This window comes from Hevea brasiliensis, chromosome 11, assembly GCF_030052815.1.
Source record: "Hevea brasiliensis isolate MT/VB/25A 57/8 chromosome 11, ASM3005281v1, whole genome shotgun sequence".
In the NCBI taxonomy this organism is placed as follows: domain Eukaryota; kingdom Viridiplantae; phylum Streptophyta; class Magnoliopsida; order Malpighiales; family Euphorbiaceae; genus Hevea; species Hevea brasiliensis.
The window spans coordinates 94691481-94714263 of NC_079503.1; the positions used below are offsets into that span (position 1 = coordinate 94691481).

Below are 22783 nucleotides of genomic sequence, written 5' to 3' on the forward strand. Positions count from 1 at the left end.
AAATCTGATTTTGAGAATTTGAATGACTTTCAGATATCCTTTCCTTATTCCAAGGGATTATAATATTTATAATATATTTGACATTATTATTATTTAATTAAAAATCTTAAAATAATAAATTATATTTTTATTTGATGAAAACTTGTTAAACGAGATATTGAAAAGTAATTATTTTTTCATTTGAAAATTAAAATTTTATATTTAAAATAAAAGAATTTAATTTTTTTAATTTAAAAAAATTATTTTTAAAGAGATAAAATAATTATGTGAGAATTAAATTGAATTCTTTTCTTAAAAATGATTTATTCATGAGAAAACTTAAAATTTGAGAAATGAGACATATTCTTCAAATTTAAAAACTAAAATTTCACAAGTTGATTTTTTTTTAATTTTTATATTTAGAATAAAAAATTTAATTCTTCCCATTTAAAAAAGATTTTATTTCTAAAAATATAAAAATAAAGAGTTATTGTGAAGAATTGAATTAAATTTTTTTTATGGCAAATGATTTATTCCAAATGAAGCATTATTAAAAAGCTAATAAGATTATTTAATGATAATACTAAATAAAATTTTCAGTTATTTTTTTATTAATATTTAAAAATTTTTTAAATTATTTATTCTTTTATTTTAATCACAATTTCAAACAGAGCTTTATTGTCAAACAAGGATATATAGGTCATTTGGGTAAGGATTTTTGAAACCCTAAAGGGCAATTTAGTGAATAAAAATGGGCAGGTCCACACTTTTCATTATTAAAAAGTAAAAAATGAGTCCCAAAGACAAAAGTAAGCAAAAAACAAATATGACAACAAACCTTAAAACCCCACATAAAACCTCTTTAACATTTAATCTTATTCTATGTTTCTGTCCTTCACATCCCTCTCTCTCTCTCTCTCTCTACAATGTCTCTGACACCCAAATCTTTCTTCTTTCACTTTCTCTCTCTTCTTCTTCCTCTTCTTCTCCTTCTCTCCGTCACCTCCTCCTCCTCCTCCATACAAAACCTCCTTCAGAGCCAAGGCCTGCCCGGTGGTCTCTTTCCTGACAATGTCATATCCTTTGATCTTGACCAGAATGGCCGCCTCGAGGTTCACTTGGATGGTCCTTGCATGGCTAAATATGAAACAAGGGTGCATTTTGATAGTGTGGTTAGAGCTAATCTCAGTTATGGTGGGCTTGTTGGACTTGAAGGTATTTCCCAAGAAGAGCTTTTCCTTTGGTTTCCTGTCAAAGGAATTATAGTTAGTGATCCGTCTTCTGGTTTGATCTTGTTTGATATTGGTCTTGCTCATAAGCAGCTCTCTCGTTCTCTTTTTGAAGATCCCCCTGTTTGCAAGCCTCAAGGTATTCTCTTTCTTTTGGGTCTTAATTAAAAATCTGTTCTGTTTCGATTGATTTAGTTTCTGGTTTTTTTTTTTTTTCATTATTTTGATCTGTTTGGTGGCAGTGAAGAATGGAAAATATGTTCTGTTTCTTGTCGTGAAATAGTGAAATACTCAATTTAATTCAATATTGTTTATCTTTATTAGAGATTGTGTAATTGATTGAAAAATAATATGAAATGCAGGAGCTCTATTGGAGAATTTTGGAAGGAAGATGGGTTTTGCTGTTCTGAGATGAAAGACAAGAAGCTCAGTTCAAAGAGAATTTTCCCTTCTTTTCCTTTTACCTTTCTTTTATTCGAACTTGAAAAGGAAAATATGGAGTAAAGTGCTTTCATTCTATATAGGTTTGTAAAGAAATGGAAACAGAGTGGATAAATTTGTGGAATCAAATGATAAACTTTTGGATTTCTTAGATTCTGAACTGATAGATAATATTCAATGAAAAATACCTTAATTACTGTGTGTCTAATTATCTTCTTATGCTTTGCTAAATTTCTAAAGGATAACCCTTCTTTCAACTGAGAAAGAAAAAGCTCATGGGACGTTACATGGGTGCTTAACCAGTAACCACATTATCTCCGCTGAATTTGTGTCCTTTCCAATAATCTGATGGGGGAAATAGTGTTGTTAATTGCATTAATTCCCTTACAATAGAAGGAAAGTGCATTATTTTCCTCTACTAATTCAGCTGATGGTGGTCTGCTGGTCTTCCTTCTCCAGTTTCTTTTTATGTTTTTCTTGACAAGAGAAAAGAGGAAGGTGCACCTGGTGATGGTCACTGGTCAGTATTTCAGTTCTTGAATTTCAGGTGGTTACATTTAGGTCAACATTGCAGAGAAAAAAGTAGGTAAAGAAAGGCCACTATCAGAGCAGTTTGTAATGGATGAATTTATCTATTAAGTTCTATAATTAAAGAATAAATACTCTGTCAATTTATAATGATAGCTTGTGAATCATCCTCCTAAAGCTCAAAACTTTCTGGAATAATTTGCTCCAATTCAAGAAAAATTAGAATATAGTATTATCCATGCGTCTTGTTCTCGCTAAACAGTGCATACTATGATTTTTTTCTTAACCTCGCGCTGGGAAACAGGAAAGATAAGGAGCTCAAGTATGGGATTCTTGGCTCTGTGTTGTGATGCGAATGTAGAAGAAAACTACTGCAACTATGATCACCATGAATACACCAAGAATCACTTGTCCACCAGTTGCAGACTTATCAGGATGATGCGATGCCATACGTCTGATCCCTAGATTTCCGGCTATAATCCTACCTTCTGATGGAGCTGGACTTGGAACAGGTAGCAGCATGAATCCTAACATCCACAGATTGGCCAACACAATGCAAAAGAGAAGAAAACGAGCCATAAAACTTCATTGTACTGGTAATACCTGAATAATGAAAGCAAGTATTAAAATTTTGATGTTGTTAACTTGTTTTATACCTATTATAAGATGGCTTGAGCTATAATGAAGCATGGTGTTCATTTGATTTCAGCTAAACCATGCTATTTGGCTCTGCTCTGAAAGGAGCTGATTTTGGCTACTTCCCTGCAGCACTTCTTGACGCTAAGGGGCTTAGGTTACTCATTAGGCAGCAACTATCATTGTTCTTTTTTGGTGTTTTTATTGCTTTCTTGTCAATTAAGGCTGTGGGATTTGAGTGTTTATTTGTAATATTTCTAAGGAAGTTGGTAAAGAGTAAATCATTATGAAATTTCCAGTAGGTTTGAAAGCTTTAAATGGAGTCCATTTGCTAGACTCTGGAATTTTATGTTATATCTGATGAGGAGAGGTGGTGTTTGGGGAAGGTTCAATCTTTGGATGACACAAATACGAGGTCACCAGGAAGCAAATTGACAAGAAAATTTAAAGATTTAATGGCAGTTACTTTCTCTTTTCGTTCTTTGATTTGTTTCTGGTTATATTACACCAATAATTGCAGAGGAGAATCTAGTTTTAAAGCTTATGCAGAGATGCTGTGATTGGAATTTCTGTATCTTGGTTTGAAAAAAAAAAAAAGCTGATAAAAATTATGTTTGGCAACAGAGAAAATCATGAAAGAATTAAATGTCCAACCAATACAGAAATCGTATCAAACCAAATTATTCTTTCAAAACAATGGTTCATAGCAAGAAGCTAGTGGGCAAGATAGTGCATTTCTTTTCTTTTCTTTTATTTTCACAAGCTTTCTCATCATCCAAACAAAACTTGAACCCAAAAAAAAAATCAACAAGAAAAGAAGATTAATTAATTAAATAAAAGAAAATTTGCACCAATCGTTTGATTGTGGAGCTCTAAGCGGGTGGGGTTCAGTGTTCTCCCGAAGCACGAATCATTTGTCACTGTCATTGATAACAGGAGGCAGGTCTGTGTTAGATTTTGTGTAAGAGACGATTAAGATGGCTTCAAGAATCAACTAATTTTTTCAAAGAAAACCTTGGTTTCTTTGATGATTATTTCATGATTTTCGCCATTTTCAGTGCGCAATTAAAATTTGCAGGTTTCTGTTGCCCATAATTGCCGTTGGGTGGGACGGAAGGATTGGATGAGAAAAAAGCTCCAGGAAATAGAGTTAGGTTTTTGAGATGGATGGTAAGGAGTATACATATTCTCTTAATCCAAACTGACCCTTAAAATATGAATTTGGTCTTTATTTTTTTTGTAAGAAAAAAGTTTTATTAAAGGGCAGAGGACTGACAAGTAAGGAAGAAGATATTCTGACTAACATCTCAAAGTTGAATAACAATATATAATACTGTTTATTAATGTTTTTTAAGCTCAAATAATATGAATATGGTGAATGGATAAATCAATCTATCTATATGCTTTTGATGATCTCCAGCAGAAGGTCCTTGGTCTGCTCAACTGTAAGTGTATCTCCATAACTACCCTGAAACCACAAAACATTCTACCTAATTAAAAAATTAATACTATTAGATTAGAGAATTGTACCAAAGCCATGGCATTGAAGTAGAGGGGGAAATCTTACAATTTTCCCAGAAAATTCTTCTTCTGCCTTACCTCAACACAGGAGGAAACAAGCATTGCTCCTTTAGAGGTGGCAACATTGGTGTCAGTGAGTTCAAGGCCAAGATAAGTCATGGCCTCTATTAGTCTAGTGAACCTGCCTCTCTTCTTCTCCAAGATAATCTTAATCCATAGCTTGTTCCTATCAATGTTAGTCACCTGAACATCTTCCTACAAATAATGGCATAAATAATAAAGAAAATTTTCAGGTAAGTAAAAGAATTTATTATGAATTTATTTTAATCAAACCATTATTCCACAGTTCTTCATTTCCTCTGCAGCATTAATCTCATCACTCCTCGTCTGGACTGCCTCCTCGGACGATCCCTCCATTTCAAGAAGCTGGTCACTGAGAAGCTTCACATTCTGCTGCAGCTCCTGGATGTAAGTAATTGCATCCTCAATTATGGTCGCCTTGTTCATCTAAACCAGCCAAGAAAATTACAAAAAAAAAAAAAAAAATCAAAGTTAGCATGAAAATTTAACCAAGAAAATTGAGGGTTAAGAAGAATTTACATTGGTGATTATAGGGACCATAGATCGTAATGCCAGGAGCCTATCACTAAGCTTTTGTCTTCTCCTCCTCTCAGCATGAAGGTTCTTGGATTTGTACTCTCTGGTATCATCGTATTCGACCTTTCTCCGGCCTAATCTTCCTCTCCTGTTACTTTCTTGAGTAAAGCACAATTCATTCATGGCAGAGCCTAGGAATTCCATTGTTGTTGATGAGCGGTCAATGCTGGTCTAACCTCTTACAATGTTCTAATAATGATTGGTTATAAAGCAGTTAGTCACACAAGAGAGAGAATCTTGGTGGTTTTGTATTATATATTTCTGTTATTGATCTTGTGCTGTTGTTGCTTCAATACCTTGAAGGGAAAGTACAAAATGCATGAGTTACCAGGGAGATAATATTCTGTTCCAGTCAAGTGCCTTTTTATTCTTCAAGGCATCCATGGCCATGCTAATTATGTGTTAATGGAAAATTTTTAAAATACAACAGTTATATGTATAACGATTATATTATAACCATTGATTATTGTGGGTCCTATCATAATCAATAATTAGAGTGAGAATCCGTTATACAAACAACAGTTACACACGTGGTCCAAAAAAAAAGCAAGACTAAGCTTTTATGTAGGTGATGTGGAAGAATTTGATTTGTTATTAGCTCTAAGAATGTTAAATATTATTGCAAAATGCCCATTTGTTATACATATAATATATAAAATATTTTCAACAATTTTTTTTATAAATTAATTTCATTAAAATTAATAAAATATAAATTATGGTCAATTTTATATTTTAAATTAATATATGCAAAAAGTTTCAAATTTAAATATTTTGTAAATATAAAATTCATTAATAAAATATTACTTTTTAATCTTTTAAATGACATATAAAATTTTGAGATACACATAAACATATTTTATATTTAAATTCTATTAGGCAATGGTAAAGTGTCTTGATTAAAATTTATTTTTTGTTATTAATTTTTTTATTTATAATTGATTAATTTATTTTAAACTGTATTTGTGATTAAAAATTTAATATAAATGTGGTATATATTATTTTATAAAATTTAATTAATTATTGTTGTTGTTTCTTTTAACTATATTTTTAAAATTGTTTTCACAAATATAATATTATAAAATTTAGTGTTAATTATTTTTTTTTCATTTAATAAATAATTTATTATTATACATAATATTAAATTAAAATATTTTGACCTACTAATCCAATTTCTTGGCTTTGCCCTGCTCCACACTACTCATAATTTTATGGCTGGAATCTTGGCATGGATAATCTGCAGATTCAATGTTGCATGGTGTCTTCAGCTCTATCCTTCCTCCTGTCTATGCCTGTCTTTTTTTTTTTTTTTTTTTTTTTTTTTTTTATGGCTCTTTAGTATGATAGGTGTTTTTGTATGTACCTGTCATGTTTTTTTCACTTAATATGTCATATTCAAAGTTAGGCTTTATTGAAGAAGTCTATTATTGAAATTAATCGAATGTTCTGGTGTTAAATTTTTCTTGACTTTTTATTAATAAAAATGCATTACTTATTTTATAAAAAAAAATTCATTGCTTATTAAAAAAAATAATTTAAAGATAACTATAAACTAACTTATCTATGATTATATAAAAAATTAAATAATATATAAAAAGAGAAAGGGATAACTATATAAAAAAAAGTTCTATATTTTTTAAATTTTTATAATTATACCCATATTATGAAAATTATCAATTAAACTCTAAATTTTTTAACCCATACTAATTATATCTCACTATTAAAAAAATTATTATCTCAATAATAAAAATATTATATAAATATGATCTAGTTGCAGTCAACATAGAAGAGGAAGATACGTCTTTAAATAAAAAGAAAAAATATATTTAATTCAATATAAGTAACTTATATCAATATATATTTAATAAATTATACTTAAATAATTTTTTAATATTGACAGATAAAATAAAATATGAGATTAGAATATTTGAAGAGACTGAAAATATATATTTTTGGATAATAACATACTCTATCAATATGCTAATATAAAAAGTATAAGCGGTATTTTTGTTAGTGAAATAATAATTTTTTTAATATGATAGAGAATTTATAAGGATAAAAAAATTTAGGGTTTAATGGATAATTTTTATAATATAAAATAAAATTATAAAAATTTGAAAAAGTATAAAATTTGTTTTGACAGTTATCCCAAAATTAAATTATATACTTGCCTATAATTATATTAACATAAAATATGATTTGATTAACTCTATCTTTGAATTTCTCTAATAATTAAATGCGGAGTCTCTCAATTAAATGCTAGAATAGTAGCTGTTTTACCGAGTCATTTCCATGTCAACTACAGGGGGCTATGTCTAGCATCCTCCGCCGCACCTTCTCATCATCTGCTCAACTTGCCACCAGTACTGCCACCATCTCTACAAAATCACCAACTACTGTCCTCTACGAAGAGCGCAACTTGAAGCGCCTCGTACAGAAGTTCAAAAAATTCTGTGAAAACAACCGCTTCCGGACCAATAACGGCATTTATGAAGGAGTTGTTAGCCGCCTCGCCGCTGCCAAACGCTTTCATTGGATCGAGGAGATCCTCGACGACCAAAAGAAGTATGATGATATATCTAAAGAAGGCTTTAATGCCCGTTTGATTTTGCTGTACGGGAAATCAGGCATGTTCGATAATGCCTACAACGTGTTCGATGAAATGCCCGAGAGAAATTGCAAGAGGACGGTACTATCCTTCAATGCGCTGCTGGCAGCATGTGTCAACTCTAAGAAATATGACAAGGTTAATGAGTTGTTTAGGAATTTGCCACAGAAGTTGGAGATCCAACCAGATTTAGTCTCATACAATACAGTTATTAAGGCATTTTGTGAGATGGGTTCGTTGGATTCAGGGATTTCTTTACTTATTGAGATTGAGATGAAAGGTGTGCAGCCTGATTTGATTACGTTTAATACACTTTTAAATGGGTTTTATGCAAATGGGCGATTTGTAGATGGCGAGAGGTTATGGAGTCAAATGGTGCAGAAAAATATATGTCCTGATATATGGAGTTACAATGCAAAGTTGCTTGGATTTGCATTGGAGAAGAGAACAAAAGATGCAGTTGAGTTAGTTGAAGAAATGAAGGATAAGGGGATTAAACCTAGTACTATTAGTTTCAATGCTTTGATTAAAGGGTTTGTTAAAGAGAAGAATTTGGAAGAAGCTAAGCGTTGGTACTGTGAAATAGGGAATAGTGATTGTAAGCCAGATAAATTCACATTTGCAACATTGATTCCTTTTGTATGTGAGAAGGATGATTTGGGGTTTGCTTTTGAGCTTTCGAAAGTTATCATCAGCAGGAAGCTTTTTGTTGACAAGGCATTGTTACAGCGTGTTGTAGATGGATTGTTGAAGGAGTCGAAGATTCAGGAGGCGAAGGAACTTGCGCAGCTTGGGAACGACAATAGTTACTGTCGTTATAAGTTGATGCTGCCCACTAAGGTGTGCGGTTCCGGTTTGAATTCAGAAGATATCCAAGAATTGGAATCAAGCTGAATTTTTGGTACAATTTCAATTTGATTCAGTTATTTGATGTTTCAGTTTTACTTTGGTTTGATTATAAGTTGTATGCAAATTATCATTTAAGCTTCAAAACTAATTGACAATACACAATACATGAAGCTCTATTAATGTTTGGACGAATCCTTGGGTCCCTCTGGAGAATAATTTTTGTGTTAATACTAAGGCTTCTTTAGGTGAAGAGGATATGAAGGTCAATTCTCTTTTTCACAATAACAAAAGGAGATGGTCGGTGGCAATGTTGCATAATCTTTTTCCTCTTAATGTTGTGAATAATATTCTTTAGATTCTTCTAAGTTTTTATGGGGATGTAGAGTGTGACATTTTAATAAGAGAGGCTTGTGCACTATTAAATCTACTTATCATGTAGCTATGGATATGAGTAGTGAGAACAGTCAGACTTCGGTGCAAGGGGATTGGAAAAGGATCTGGAATCTTCAAGTCACACCAAAAGTTTAAAACTTCATCTGGAGAGCTAACCGTAATATTATTCCAACAAAAACTAAGCTTCTTTCCAGAGGTATTGAACTTGACCTGTCCTGCACTATTTTTGGTGCTATTGAGGATCTCATGCATGTTTTTTTTTTTAACTGTCCCAAATCGGTGGGTGTTTGGCATGCTTTGGATTTGGTGGTTGATATTAGTTTTGTAACTTTTGATTCCTATTTCTATCAGCTTATCATAGATGTGGACAAATGGCGTGCTGCTTTTATCAATGTGATTATGTGGACTTTGTGGACATCCAGGAATCTTCTTTTGTGGCAAGATATTTATTATTCATCTCATGATGTTATTTCCTTAGCCCAACATATGGGAGTCTGCAAACTCTCGATCTCCTAGCTTTGTTCCATCTGTGTGTCAGTAAGAGGTGTTGGGTCAAATGGAAGTTTCCGGAAGCAGGGAAATCAAAGTGTAATATAGACGCTGCTTGCTTTAACTTGGAAAACTTGTCAAGGTTTGGTTCTGTTCTTTGTAATGATGAAGCTGGCTTTGTTTGTGCCATCTCAGGTTTTGCTCATGGTCATCACATTCCATGAGTAGCTGAGGCATTAAGTTTCCGCGACACTCTAATTTGGATGCGAGATTAGTTTCCTTCCAATGTAGAGTTTGAGCTGGATTCTCTTGAAGTTGTGTAGGCTATTCAATCATAAGAGGAGGATTGCTAAGAATTTGTTGCCGTGGTGAGGGATTGCAAGGCTCCGCCGTCTCAAGGTGAAGGGTATCCCTTAACTTGGATTAAAAGGGAAGCAAACAAGGTGGCTCATTGTTTAGCTAGGGCGTCTTGTTCTTACGCTTCTTTTCTTCTTTTGCTGTTTGGGATCATGTCCTCAATTTCTTATTTTCGTTGTTAAGTGCCAATGTCTCTTTTCCAAGTTTTTTTTTCATAACTTTCATGGTCCTAAATTGGATGTGTTAGGATGATTTGTCAGTCTAGGTTTAGTTTGAGTTTGAACCTTTTAAGTTACGTTTTTCTTTATTTTATTAATATATTTTTAATTTCAAAAAAAAATTGATAATGTAACAACCCAAATTTTTTTAAAATTAGAATAAATAAATTAAAAATTAAAATTTTCCAGTAATGAATCTGGATAATATGTTTGTCCAGGTTCATTCCCAGAAATTCAAAAAAAAAAAAAAACCAGTAACCTCCCTTAAAAACTCCCTCCCTCTCCCTTTTTCTTTCGATCGGCGAGCCTCCAGCCATCATGGTCGGCCGGCAAGAGGTCCCCCTACCCTGGACGTCGCTGGCGCACCACCAGCTGGCCGGAGAAGCATCAGAAGCGGCGGCAAGTAATGGAGGAGAGAGAAAAAATGCGCGCACAGTGGGCAGAAACTTCCAAGCGTGATTTCGGCTTCATTCGACGTCCGATCGAAGCGATTCAGGTAACGTTGTAAAGTTTGTTCTCAGAGCTTTCTTTTGATACTTATTTTGCAACATTTGGTGGTCGGATTAGTGAGATATGGAGGAGAGGAGTTTTAGGTTTTTCAAGCTTTTTTGTTAGATTTAGGATGATCCGACCGTTGGATCGACGATCCGAGACCACCTATAGACTAAGGAAGAGGAGAGGAATATCATGGTATGATCATATCCGGCAGATGTTGCCGGCGATCGGCGGCCGGCCACCTTGAGCGGTGGTTCCGGCTGTGGCTCCGACAAGTTTTAGGGATGATTCAACTTCCAGAAGCTTCCTTATAAATTTTTAGAATTTTTGAGACACAGATAAGCTTTGGATAAGATTATTTTCATTATTTCTCAGTCAGTGGTGCTTAAATGCAGTGTTTCTTAAACAGGAAAAATTAGAGAAAAATTCTAAGAAAATTATATGATGAAAGTAAAATTATTTGGAGATATTCTATAGTGTTTGTTGAATTTTTTAGTGATTGTAGAATACAACTCAACTCAACTCAACTAAGCCTTTATCCCAAAAATATGGGGTCGGCTATATGGATTCGCTTTCTCCACTCTGAACGATTTTGGGTTAAATCCTCAGATATGTGTAATGCTTCTAGGTCATGTTGTATTACTCTCCTCCAAGTCAATTTAGGTCTACCCATTTTTTTCTTTCTATCCTCTAACCTAATGTGCTCTACTTGTCTAACTGGAGCCTCTGTATGTCTACGCTTCACATGACCAAACCACCTCAATCTCCCTTCTCTCAACTTATCTTCAATTGGCACCACTCCTACCTTTTCTCTAATACTCTCATTACGGACTTTATCTAGTCTAGTATGGCTACTCATCCACCTTAACATTCTCATCTCTGCAACTCTTATCTTAGATGCATACAACTCTTTCAGTGCCCAACACTCACTACCATAAAACATAGCCATCGTATGGTCAGATGCAGTAAAATTTTCCTTTCAATTTATTGGGAATCTTACGATCACATAAAACTCCCGTGGCTCGTCTCCACTTCAACCATCCGGCTTTAATTCTATGACTAACATCCTCCTCATATCCCCCATCTACTTGAAGGATTGAGTCTAGATATTTAAAGTGATTACTTTGGGACAGTATCACTCCATTCAAACTAACTCCTTCCCTATCACCAGTTTGGCCTTCACTGAACTTGCAATGCATGTATTCTGTCTTCGTTCTACTTAACTTAAAACCCTTTGACTCTAGAGTACTTCTCCAAAGTTTTAGCTTTTTATTGACTCCTTCTCGTGTCTCATCTATCAGAACAATATCATTCGCAAACATCATGTACCAAGGAATACTCTCTTGTATATGTTTCGTCAGTTCATCTAAAACTAATGTAAAAAGGTAAGGGCTTATGGCTGATCCTTGGTGTAATTCAATTGAGATCGGAAAATCTCTTGTGTCCCCTCCCACTGTGCGCACAATAGTAGTTGCTCCTTCATACATATCTTTCAATACTTGTATGTACCTAATAGATACCCTCTTGTGTTCTAACACATTCCATAAGATTTCTCTTGGAACACTATCATAAGCCTTCTCCAAATCAATAAAAACCATGTGTAGATCTTTCTTCACATCTCTATATTTCTCCATCAAGCTTCTAATGAGAAAGATCGCTTCCATAGTTGAACGACCGGCATGAAATCAAATTGATTGAGAGAGATAGAAGTATCATGACGTAGTCGATGCTCCACAACTCTCTCCCACAACTTCATAGTATGGCTCATGAGTTTAATTCTCCTATAGTTTGAGCAACTCTGTATATCTCCCTTATTTTTAAAAATAGGTACTATAATACTTTTCCTCCATTCATCAGGCATTTTCTTCGAGTTTAGAATTTTATTAAATAATTTAGTTAACCATGCCACTCCCATATCTCCCAAATACTTCCACACTTCAATTGGTATTTCATCGGGTCCACAGGCTTTACCCACTTTCATTCTCTTAAGTGCTTCCTTTACTTCTAAAGATCTAATCCTTCTAGTATAATTTACATTCTTTTCTATTGTTCTATAATCTATATTCACGCTATTACCATTTTGACTATTATTAAAGAGATCATTAAAATAATTTCTCCATCTTTCTTTAATGTCCTCATCTTTCACCAACACTTTTCCTTCTTTATCCTTAATGCACTTAACTTGATTGAGATCTTGACATTTCTTTTCTCTCCTCCTTGCTAATCTATAAATATCTTTCTCCCCTTCTTTAGTTTCAAGTTTCTCATATAACTTTTCAAAGGCCTGTGCTCTTGCTTGACTAACTGCCTTTTTTGCCTCTTTCTTTGCTATCTTGTACTGTTCATATGCCTCATTATTATCACATTTAGGTAATTTCTTATATCATTCCCTTTTTCTCTTCACTGCCTTTTGTACTTCCTCATTCCACCACCATCTCTCTTTTGAGGGTGGTCCATGTCCTTTAGACTCTCTAAGTACTTTTCTAGTTACTTCTCTAATCTTTGATGCTATCTGTATCCACATATCATTGGCCTCCATATTCAGCTTCCATAGTTCGGACTCGAGAAGCTCATTTTTGAACTTCACTTGCTTTACTCCTTTGAACTCCCACCACTTTGTTCGAGCTACACTATTTCTTCTGACCTTACTTGAATTGTTCCTAAACTTGACATCCAAGACCACCAACCGATGTTGACTTGTTAAAGCCTCTCCTAGAATGACCTTGCAATCCTTGCATAGAGCTCTATTTGTCTTCCTAGTTAAGAGGAAGTCGATTTGACTTCTATGTTGCCCACTTTTAAAAGTCACTAAATGTGACTCTCTTTTTATAAAGTAGGTATTTGCTAGTATTAGGTCGTATGCCATAACAAAATCCAGGATGTTTTTTCCCTCCTCATTTCGACTGCCAAAACCAAAACTTCCATGAACATTCTCATAACCTTGTCTATCACTTCCTACATGTCCATTCAAATCTCCACCAATGAAAACATTCTCTTCATTCGGTATGCTTTGCATTAAATCATCCATATCTTCCCAAAACCTTTGTTTACTCTCACTGTCTAGTCCTATTTGTGGGGCATAAGCACTAACTATATTTATTGTTTCTCCTTCTAGTACTAGCTTTACTAGTATAATTCTATCTCCTACTCTTTTCACAGTTATTACTGCGTCTTTCAATGTCCTGTCTATGATTATGCCCACTCCGTTCTTGTTTCTCTCCTTTCCGGTAAACCACAGGGATTAAAACGTAAATTTTCAAGTTTATGACTATTGTCTGATTTGGAGGGCCCAAGAGGGGCCATACAATGTTGATGAGATGTGATTGTGGAAATTGAGATTTAGAAGTGTTATTTGAATCTTTTTGCAGGTTGGATAGGTCCTAGGTATAAAATTTTGTCGAATTTTTGGCATAAATTAGGATGTGTTGCCTCTTTAAATTTATTTTTATTTGAATTAGCACTAATAAATTCATAATAAAATTATGTAGGTGATCAGGGTCAACCATCGTCCTACACCCAACCTCTACAGTAATCTCTAGTGTACTGTGAGTAAAATATTAATTTTAATTATAATTTCAATATTATTATATGTTCAAATATGTCCATGCATCACTTATAAATATGTATCTATGTTGTTAGACTCTAGGCACATTTTATATTGCATTCTTAATTGATAAAGTACCATGGATGTTGTTTATGGTAATTTGGAGCAGTGTGCGTGCGTTGGCGTGTGTGTGGAGTGTGGTATTGGATATGGATAGGACGGGTAAACACTGCTTGAGAGACACTCGCTGGGACCTGGTCCTCTTATAGATAAGTTGGGGTAGGCACGACTCGAGAGACACTCGCTGGCCCCCGCATTTGATTCATTAAGCGAAAGTCCGGCTTGAGAGACACTTGCTAGCAGAGGTTGGATTAAGAGAGCTGTACAGAGGATCAACTCTCGTATATGTACAGTTTGAATATTATTGGGTGTGTGTACTCCAAATTACTTTTTTGCTGTTATGATGTGACTTATATGGATATCTATGATGGTGTTGCATTTCACTGTTAGGACGCATTAGTTTTAGATAGCTATAGAAATTATACTTAAAATTAGTATTTTACTCTCTAAGTCGAACGCTTACTCCTGTTCACCCTATTTTTTTTTTCTAGGCTACAGGAGGAGACCTTTTTCAGAATAACCTGCTACTTTTCTCGCAGGTTATCGATAATTACTTAATTATATTATTATTCTCTAAATTTATAATTTAGAACTCCGCATGTACTAGCAGTAGTATTGATTTTATCAGGAACTGTATGAATTTAAGTCTTGTATTAATAAATGAAAAATTTTTATGATTTTAAAATAGTTTGTGAATGATGTAACAGGGTTGAGCTGGGCTTTTCTAATTTTAATTTCTGATAATTATTGAATTAAGTTGGCCCGAAATAATATTATAATAGTTAATTTAAATTATTTTATATGCATGTTCGGCCTAAATTGTGGGCTTGGTCATAGGTTTGGAAACAGTAAGGCTTATTACGAGTTTCAGGGGCTTTATGCCGATCCAGGTCCTAATATTGGTCTAGCCCATAGGTTGAGTCGTGACAGATAATCACGATACATATTTTTTTTAACTATTTACTTGTTATTATATAGTATATAGTTAATACATAAAGTTAAGAATTATGAGATAATTTAATATATTTATAATTAAAATTATTAAAGAAATGTTAGAAAAATGAAAGATAGTATTAGATTATATGTAGTTCTTATAATAATTAATATGCAATATAATTTTAATTATGAGATAATTATATATAATTATATTATAAATATATAATATATTTAAAAAATTATAAAAAAATTTATTTTAAATTAACTTTTTGATTTAGTATGATTCTAATATGTTTTTTTAAGAGAGGAGTTCAAACTAAAATTATAAAATACATTTGATTTAGTAGGATTATAGTTAGATTGATATGATTTTTTAATTCAAGGTAGGATTTTAAGAATCTTGCACATCTCTACTAGGAATTGATTATTAGTGTGAATCATTTATGATACTGTTATGAAATTTCAAGGGAATAAATGAAGTTGTTGTTGCAGAAGAAGCCAGGGATTTAGTGTCTATTTGCTCTCACAATTAGAGCGACTGTTTAAAGGAATAATTTTTTTTAATATGTTAATTAAAGAGTGTTAAAAATTAATTTAAAATTAAAATTTACATATTTTAATTATATAAACTAATTAATATATATATATATATATATTAATTAGTTTATATAATTAAAATATGTAAATTATATATATATATATATATATATTCATTTTTTTTTTCAATATCTAAAATTATGTTTTTCTAAAAATCATTTTTTAACTTTCCAACGTCAATTCAAAAGGATCCTTAATTAATCGGTGGGGTATATAAATCATAATTTTCATAAATATTTATTCATATAAAGATTGGTAAAATTAAATAGAAATGTAATATAATGGATGTGTATTTTACATGCAAAATTATATATTTATTGATGATGGGTTTTAAATTTTAATAACGTTATATACTTGTATGATTTTTTTTTTCAATACAATTAAACATTTTTCAATTTATATTATAAAATAAAATAATCATTCAATAATCAAATATTTTGTTATATATATATATATATATATATATATATCACAAAAAGAATTTCTTTTATACTCTATATATATATATATATATATATATATATATATATCACAAAAAGAATTTCTTTTATACTCTCATTTCCCAAGTAGTTTCTAATTATAACAAAAAAGAAACTGATAATGTCTTCCGATAGGGTTTATAAACTATGATGCAACCGCTTTGAACAACGGGCAATAATGTTAGAATCTAATTCAAACATGTTTGATTTAATTTTTATTTTTAAAATTATTATATTTCAAATTTTAATTAATAATCTAATCTTAATTAATAGTTGAGATTTAGATGAAATTTTTATTTTATTTTCTTAGATCTAAGTGCTATATAAACAGTACATCAATTAAGATTGTAAATGGAGTTGTATAGAGAGTTTCTTTTCACTAAAAATGTTCTTTATTCTTCTGTATTTATTTTTGTTCCAACAGTGGTATCAGAGCTTCAGTTATCCTATTGGCAAACCTATAAATCCTTGATTCACCAATGGCCTCAACTAATTTCTCATTGTCTTTACCCTCTATTTTTTCAGGAGAAAATTATCAAATATGGGCTGTCAAAATGAAGTTCGATTTACAAATTTTTTATTTATGGGATTCAGTAGAACATAATACTGATCCTACTCCACTATTAACAAATCCAACTCTTGCTCAAATAAAAATTCACAATGAGGAGAGAGCTAAGAAATACAAGGCAAAAACTTGTATAAAATCTTCAGTTTCTGAAACCATTTTCATAAAAATTATGGCTTGTGAAAATGCAAAAGAAGCTTGGGATTTGCTCGAGGAGGAGTATGAAGGTAATGATCAAACAAGATTCATGCAAATTTTAAATCTCAAAAGAGAATTTGAGATTCAAAAAATGAAAAAGTCTGAAAATGTCAAAGACTATTACACTAAGCTCTTGTCCATCGTCAACAAAATTAGATTACTTGGTGAATAATTTCTTGACAAAAGAATTATAGAAAAATTATTTGTTAGCCTCCCTAAGAAGTTTGAGCTAAAAATTTCCTCAGTTGAGGTTCATGCAAATTTTTAACAAATAACTGTTATAGAATTAATTAATGATTTGCAGGTTGTGGAGCAAAGAAGAGCAATTAGATAAGAAGAAACAATTAAGGGAGCCTTTCTAGCAGCAAAGTCATCCACAAAGAAAAAATTTCCAAAATGTAGTATTTGTAAAAGGTTTAACCATGAAGAAAAGAATTGTTGGTATAAAGACAAACCACAATGTTTTAATTGCAAAAAATTTGGACATTTGTTAAAAGATTGCAAGTTTAAAAATAAAAAAGCAAATATAGCGCAAGAGAAAGAATCTCTTTTTTAAAGTTTGGAGAGAAATGCTCTAAGAAAATCAAAAGCAAAGGTTGGTGAGAAGTGCACTAAAATTGTCAATAAAAAAGAAGTGCTCTAACACATATATTTGTCGGTTGAATAGAAGTGCTCCAACACCCAAATTGTTAGATGGAGAGAAGTGCTCCAAGCAAAATAAATAAATAAATTATTTTGAGTCCATATTTGAATTAAGAGGAAGAATGTTAGAATCTAATTCAAACATGTTTGATTTAGTCTTCATTTTTAAAATTATTGCATTTTAAATTTTAAGTAGTGATCTAATCTTAACTAATGGTTGAGATTTAGACGGGATTTTTATTTTATTTTATTAGATTTAAGTGCTATATAAAAGCACATCAATTAATATTGTAAATAGAGTTGTACAAAGAGTTTCTTTCTATTCAATAAAAATGTTCTTTATTCTTCTGCATTTATTTTTGTTCCAACAAATAATCCATTCACAAAAGCCTTAAATGGCCAAGATTATTGATAGCTAGGTCAAAGAAGAGCTCGTTAAATTACAAAGGAAACTTAACTACTTCACTAATAAACACTAGTTTAAACCATAAACCAGCACATTTGAATAGTAAACCAAAGAAACTGCTGCGTGAAAGCTTTTCAAAATAGAATTCCATATGCATTCAGAACCCTTAAGCCAAACTCTTGCCTGCAATTTTTGTTGTCTCAAATCATGCAGGATCTATTCTTGCAAGCATTGACAGGGCAAATACGTACTTATAAAACATCCTTTATATATAACAACCCTTGAAACTTAGTAACAGTTCTCATATAGCAGATGGCCGGACAATTACATGTTATGCTTTGTAAGAACATCATTTCTAATTATCTGGTTTTGCGCTTGTTGAAGAAGAATCACTTTGAAACATTGAGAATTAACAATATGGTGTTGCACTTAGCAATAATTCTCTCAAAAATATTTCTTGTCTTTTTTTTTTAAATGCTATCTTGCATTAAAAGCCTATAGAAGGGACATTGCTGCCACTTATGGCTAAAGCAAGCCCACCAAAAACAAAGCAAACCCATACAAATCAAACCGACCCACCCTTAAGTAAATCAAACTAACCACAAATCAACCTTGCCCATCCAAGGAACCCTAGGAAAACAGAGATGTCTGTTGCCGCCTATCAAAGCTCACCTTCACCAGAGAAGCTGAAGTTGGAATTGAACCCGGCTAACATCGCCAGCATTCCAAGGAGCACCAACATAGCCCATTACAGCTTAGCACCTCCCAAGCACAAATCATGCAAATTCTCCATTAAACTCAAAGCATAGTTTTAACAACGAAAGAAGGAGGCTGCCATAGAGCTCACTAGCTCACCATCACCTGAGAAGTTGAAGTTGGAATTGAACCTGGCTAACACTGCTAGCATTCCAAGGAGCACCAACACAACCCATTATAGCTCAGTACCTCCCAAGCAAAAATCACTCAAATTCTCCATCAAACTCAAAGCACAGTTCTAACAAAGAAAGAAAGAGGATGTCGTAGAGCTCACCACCCCTTAATGGCCAACAATACAACCTTTTCAGCTGTAGTATAAAAGCAAATCCTAGAGTTGCCGAATAGCCGAAAGCAAGATAGGTCCTACTTCCATCATAGGAGACCCAACTAGACCCAAGATTAGATGCTAATCAACTCCATAGGGACAACATGCAATTGCGACACCACACCTATGAAGTCGAAAACCAACACAAGAAGCAGACAAAACCAATAAAAGATTCAATTCGGCTTCCATAAAAGATCTCCACAATACCCTCACCATGATAAAACCTAGATTTGCAACAACCAATCTGCAAAATTAAAACTTTACACAGTAAATCAGGATGGGAAGGGGACCCAAACCTAGCTGGTTAAAGAAACACTCCTTCCCCTGTCTTGAAGGACAAAGGAGGGAAACCAAAAACTAGAGAAAAAACACTCAACTAAGCCCGAGAGATGACTAAAAACTCGAGAAAATAAGGGAAAGGTGTCAGTTCCATATTGCAATAGTATATATTGCAATTTAATATACTTTGATTGGTTTTCGAACTTAAAATCTCATAGTTTTAGAGATAATTTTTACTAGTAACAATTGTGAACTTTTCTTAACATTCTTTTCAGAAGAAAAGTGTTGCACTCATTTCATATAGGCATTTTAAGGTAGTTTTGCATCCATTTTGCCCTTATATTTTAGTATATTTTATGTTTTTAGCTTTATTTTAGCCTATTTATCAACTTTAGTTACTTTATATTTGATTTTTATAATTTTATTATTTTTGATAGGTTTTGTGGCAAATTGAGAGCCAATGAATGCATTAGGAATTGATTTGAAGAAATTTAGAGCTCCTTAAGCATAGAGGAAAGTTGGAGAAATTAAGCCTTAAAAGATCAAGTTAGCCAAAATTTACTTGAGACTTTGCTTATGATGTTGCCCATTGTATGTCATATTGCTTAACCTTAAGCCACAAGTTAAGCACAGCTTAAATCCTACACATTCAAGCTTTCATTCCAAAACCTGTAGAGAATTGCTTGAGATCCTGCTTAGGGTAAGCAGCAGTGTTTAAGGTACAACACAGGTCAAGCCATGTCATGACCCAACCTATGGGCCTGACTGGCACTAGGACCTAGGCTGGCATAAAGCCCCCAAGGCCCGTAGTAAGCCTTACTATTCCCAAACCCATGACCAGGCTCATAATTTAGGCCCAACATGCATATAAAAATAATTTTAAATTAAAATATTATAAATTTATTTCAGGCTAACTTAACCCAATAATTATCAAAAACTCATATTAGGGGAGCCCAGCTCAACCTAATTACATCATTTACAAATTGTTTAAGTATCATACAAATCTTTATTTATTAATCTCAAGAATGTAAATTAACACAATTTCCAAACAGGGTCTATACTACTGCTAACACATGCGGAGTTTTAAATTACAAATTTAGAGAATAATAATACAATTAAGTAATTATTGATAACCTGCGAGAAAAGAAGTAGGTTATTTTGAAAAAGGTCTCCTCCTGTAGCCTGGAAAAATAAGGTAAACAGGAGTGAGCGTTTGACTCAGAGAGTAAAATACCAATTTTAATCATAATTTCTATAGCTATCTAAAGCTAATGCATCCTAAGGAATGGAATGTAACATTATCATAAATTTCATACAAATCACATCATAACAGTGAAAAGGCAATTTGGAGCACTCACACACCTAATATTGTTCAAACAGTACATATATGGAGCTGATCCCCTATACAGTTCTCTTAATCCAACCTCTTCTAGCGAGTGTCTCTCAAGCCGGACTTTCGCTTAATAAACCAGATGCGGGGGCCAGCGAGTGTCTCTCAACCCGTGCCTACCCTGACTTATCCATAAAGGACCGGGTCCCAGCAAGTGTCTCTCAAGCCGTGTCTACCCGTCCTATTCATATTCAATACCACACACCGCACGCACACGAACGCAAGCACACGGCTCCAAATTATCACAAACAACATTCATGGCACTTCATCAATTAAGAATGCAATCTGAGACGTGCCTAGTGTTTAACTACACATTTATATATTTATAAGTGATGTATGGGCATGCATGAACATATAATAATATTGAAATTATAATTAAAATTAATATTTTACTCACAGTACACCAGAGACGATTGTAGAGGTTAGGTAAAGGAAGATGGTTGACTCTGATCACCTACATAATTTTATTGTGAATTTATTAGTGCTAATTCAAATAAAATAAATTTAAAGAGGCAATCCTAATTTATGCCGAAAATTCGGTAGGGTTTTCCCTATACCTAGGACCTACCCAACCTACAAAAAGATTCAAATAACACTTATACATTCTCAATTTCCACAATCACTTAAAAATTCAACAAATACCATAACATATCTCCAAATAATTTTACTTTCATCATATATTTTTCTTAGAATTTTTCTCTAATTTTTTCCTATTTCAGAAATACTGCATTTAAGCACCGCAAATTGAGAAATAATGAAAATAATCTTACCCAAAGCTTATCTGTGTCTCAAAAATTCTAAAAATTTATGAGGAAGCCTCTGAAAGTTGAATCATCCCCAAAGCTCACAGGAGCCATCGCCAGAACCACTGCGCACGGTGGCCGGACATCGGTCGCCGACAACATCTATTGGATCTGGTCATACCAAAATGTTCCTCTTCTCCTCCTGAGTCCATAGGTGGTCTTTGATCATCGATCCAACGGTCGGATTGTCAGAAATCTCGTTGGAAAGTAAAAAAAAAATCGATTTTCTCTCTCCTTGCCGGTGTCGGAAACGGCCACCAAATTCGGCGAGGCTGGTCTCATCTGAAAGAGCTCTCTCTTAGGAATCTATAGCCGCTGGAATCACTCCAATCAGACATCGGGATCGCCGGATACGAGCATACAAAGTTTGGGACCCATTTTTTCTCTCTCTCTCTCTCTCTCTCTCCCCCTTGCCGCCGCTTCTGGTGGTTTTGGCTACCACTGGAGGCCGCCTGGAGGGTCGCCGTAGCTGTGTCATGCTAGTGGGCATCGCCAGCGGTGGTGGTTCACCGGAAAAGGAAGGAAAGAGATAGGGAGAGGTGAGAGAAAGTGAGAGGAGGGAGGTGAAATGGAGGGGTGTGCTGCGAATTTCTAGGTTCTTTTTTTTTTTTTGAGTTGTTACATTCTTCCCCCCTTAAGAAAAATTTGTCTTCAAATTTTTGAATAAATTGGGGATAAAGAAAAGAAGATTATTAGGTCAAATGCGAGCATTACTCCTCCAGCTATGCAGAGATGATCAAAATACTTTGCTTGCAACTGTTCCTACTGTAGCACGCTCGCTACCATCTTTCATCTAAAACTAAGCCATTATATTTGAGTACTCATTGATCGTTTCCTGATATCTCTAGTACACACGATGCCCCCACTGCACTCAGATATAATAGGTAATAATACTAGTATTGATTTCTTTGCTATTACTAATTTCTGGGGCAAATATGTGACACTACCTACTTTACAAAGTCTCTTGAAGTGCCCATCTGAAATAACTACTCTTACACGTACCTCACTCGAGATCATTACTGATTTTATTGGCCATTTAAGCTTTAAGCTTTAACCAGTTCTCTTTAATATTCAAAACATTCACATCGTCTTAACTTCATGATATTACAAGCTTCCAATTTGCTTCACATCACTAATGAGGTCCTTGTACTAACTCCTTCCTACCTCATAAGTCATAAGCTATGTAGACTTCCGTCTGAGTGTTAAACATTTCTTACTCCATCTATCGACATCAATAATTGAACCAGTCTCTCCTCTGACATGACAAGAGTCTATGTATTCTTAAGCTATCCAGTCGACATGACTTATCATATCCTCGCCCTTTCTTGAAAAGAGAGATCCTTGAC

At 33.3% G+C, this 22783-nt stretch overlaps 3 protein-coding genes and 1 long non-coding RNA gene across 7 annotated transcripts; 3 read left to right on the forward strand and 1 right to left on the reverse strand.

Moving 5' to 3' along the window:
• The first annotated feature begins 849 nt into the window (after positions 1-849).
• On the forward strand, positions 850-1778 carry LOC131170690 (uncharacterized). The gene is made up of 2 exons (XM_058130376.1): positions 850-1347; positions 1571-1778. The coding sequence occupies exons 1-2, from the start codon at positions 906-908 to the stop codon at positions 1621-1623; spliced, it is 495 nt and encodes a 164-aa protein (XP_057986359.1). The 5' UTR covers positions 850-905; the 3' UTR covers positions 1624-1778.
• Positions 1779-2457: 679 nt separating this feature from the next.
• Positions 2458-3114, forward strand: LOC131170472 (uncharacterized). The gene is made up of 2 exons (XR_009141206.1): positions 2458-2773; positions 2887-3114. It is a non-coding gene; the product is annotated as an uncharacterized LOC131170472 (long non-coding RNA).
• Positions 3115-4209: 1095 nt separating this feature from the next.
• On the reverse strand, positions 4210-5219 carry LOC131170473 (transcription factor DYT1-like). Its single transcript, XM_058129496.1, has 4 exons — positions 4935-5219; positions 4668-4841; positions 4413-4589; positions 4210-4281 (listed from the first exon to the last, which is right to left on the reverse strand). The coding sequence occupies exons 1-4, from the start codon at positions 5133-5135 to the stop codon at positions 4210-4212; spliced, it is 624 nt and encodes a 207-aa protein (XP_057985479.1). The 5' UTR covers positions 5136-5219.
• Positions 5220-7164: 1945 nt separating this feature from the next.
• LOC110651628 (pentatricopeptide repeat-containing protein At1g55890, mitochondrial) lies at positions 7165-14570 on the forward strand. 4 transcript variants are annotated; one of them, XM_058130378.1, is made up of 2 exons: positions 7165-8497; positions 14553-14570. In XM_058130378.1, exon 1 carries the CDS (start codon positions 7300-7302, stop codon positions 8488-8490), a length of 1191 nt encoding a protein of 396 aa, XP_057986361.1. In that variant the 5' UTR covers positions 7165-7299; the 3' UTR covers positions 8491-8497; positions 14553-14570. The 4 variants fall into 4 exon arrangements, with proteins under 4 accessions (XP_057986361.1, XP_057986360.1, XP_021662694.2 ...); XM_058130377.1 differs by lacking the exon at positions 14553-14570 and adding an exon at positions 13886-13926 and having other exon boundaries at positions 7166-8497; XM_021807002.2 differs by lacking the exon at positions 14553-14570 and adding an exon at positions 9190-9943 and having other exon boundaries at positions 7166-8497.
• Positions 14571-22783: the final 8213 nt, after the last annotated feature.

Bases quoted from the DNA above. Each gene is read 5' to 3' on its own strand.
- LOC110651628 (XM_058130378.1), top strand. From the start codon at position 7,300: ATGTCTAGCATCCTCCGCCGCACCTTCTCATCATCTGCTCAACTTGCC.
- LOC131170690 (XM_058130376.1), top strand. From the start codon at position 906: ATGTCTCTGACACCCAAATCTTTCTTCTTTCACTTTCTCTCTCTTCTT. The intron at 1,348-1,570 runs GTATTCTCTTTC...TATGAAATGCAG, and splicing joins CCCTGTTTGCAAGCCTCAAG to GAGCTCTATTGGAGAATTTT.
- LOC131170473 (XM_058129496.1), bottom strand. From the start codon at position 5,135: ATGGAATTCCTAGGCTCTGCCATGAATGAATTGTGCTTTACTCAAGAA. The intron at 4,842-4,934 runs GTAAATTCTTCT...TGGCTGGTTTAG, and splicing joins TGGTCCCTATAATCACCAAT to ATGAACAAGGCGACCATAAT. The intron at 4,282-4,412 runs GTAAGGCAGAAG...TTGTGGTTTCAG, and splicing joins TTGTTTCCTCCTGTGTTGAG to GGTAGTTATGGAGATACACT.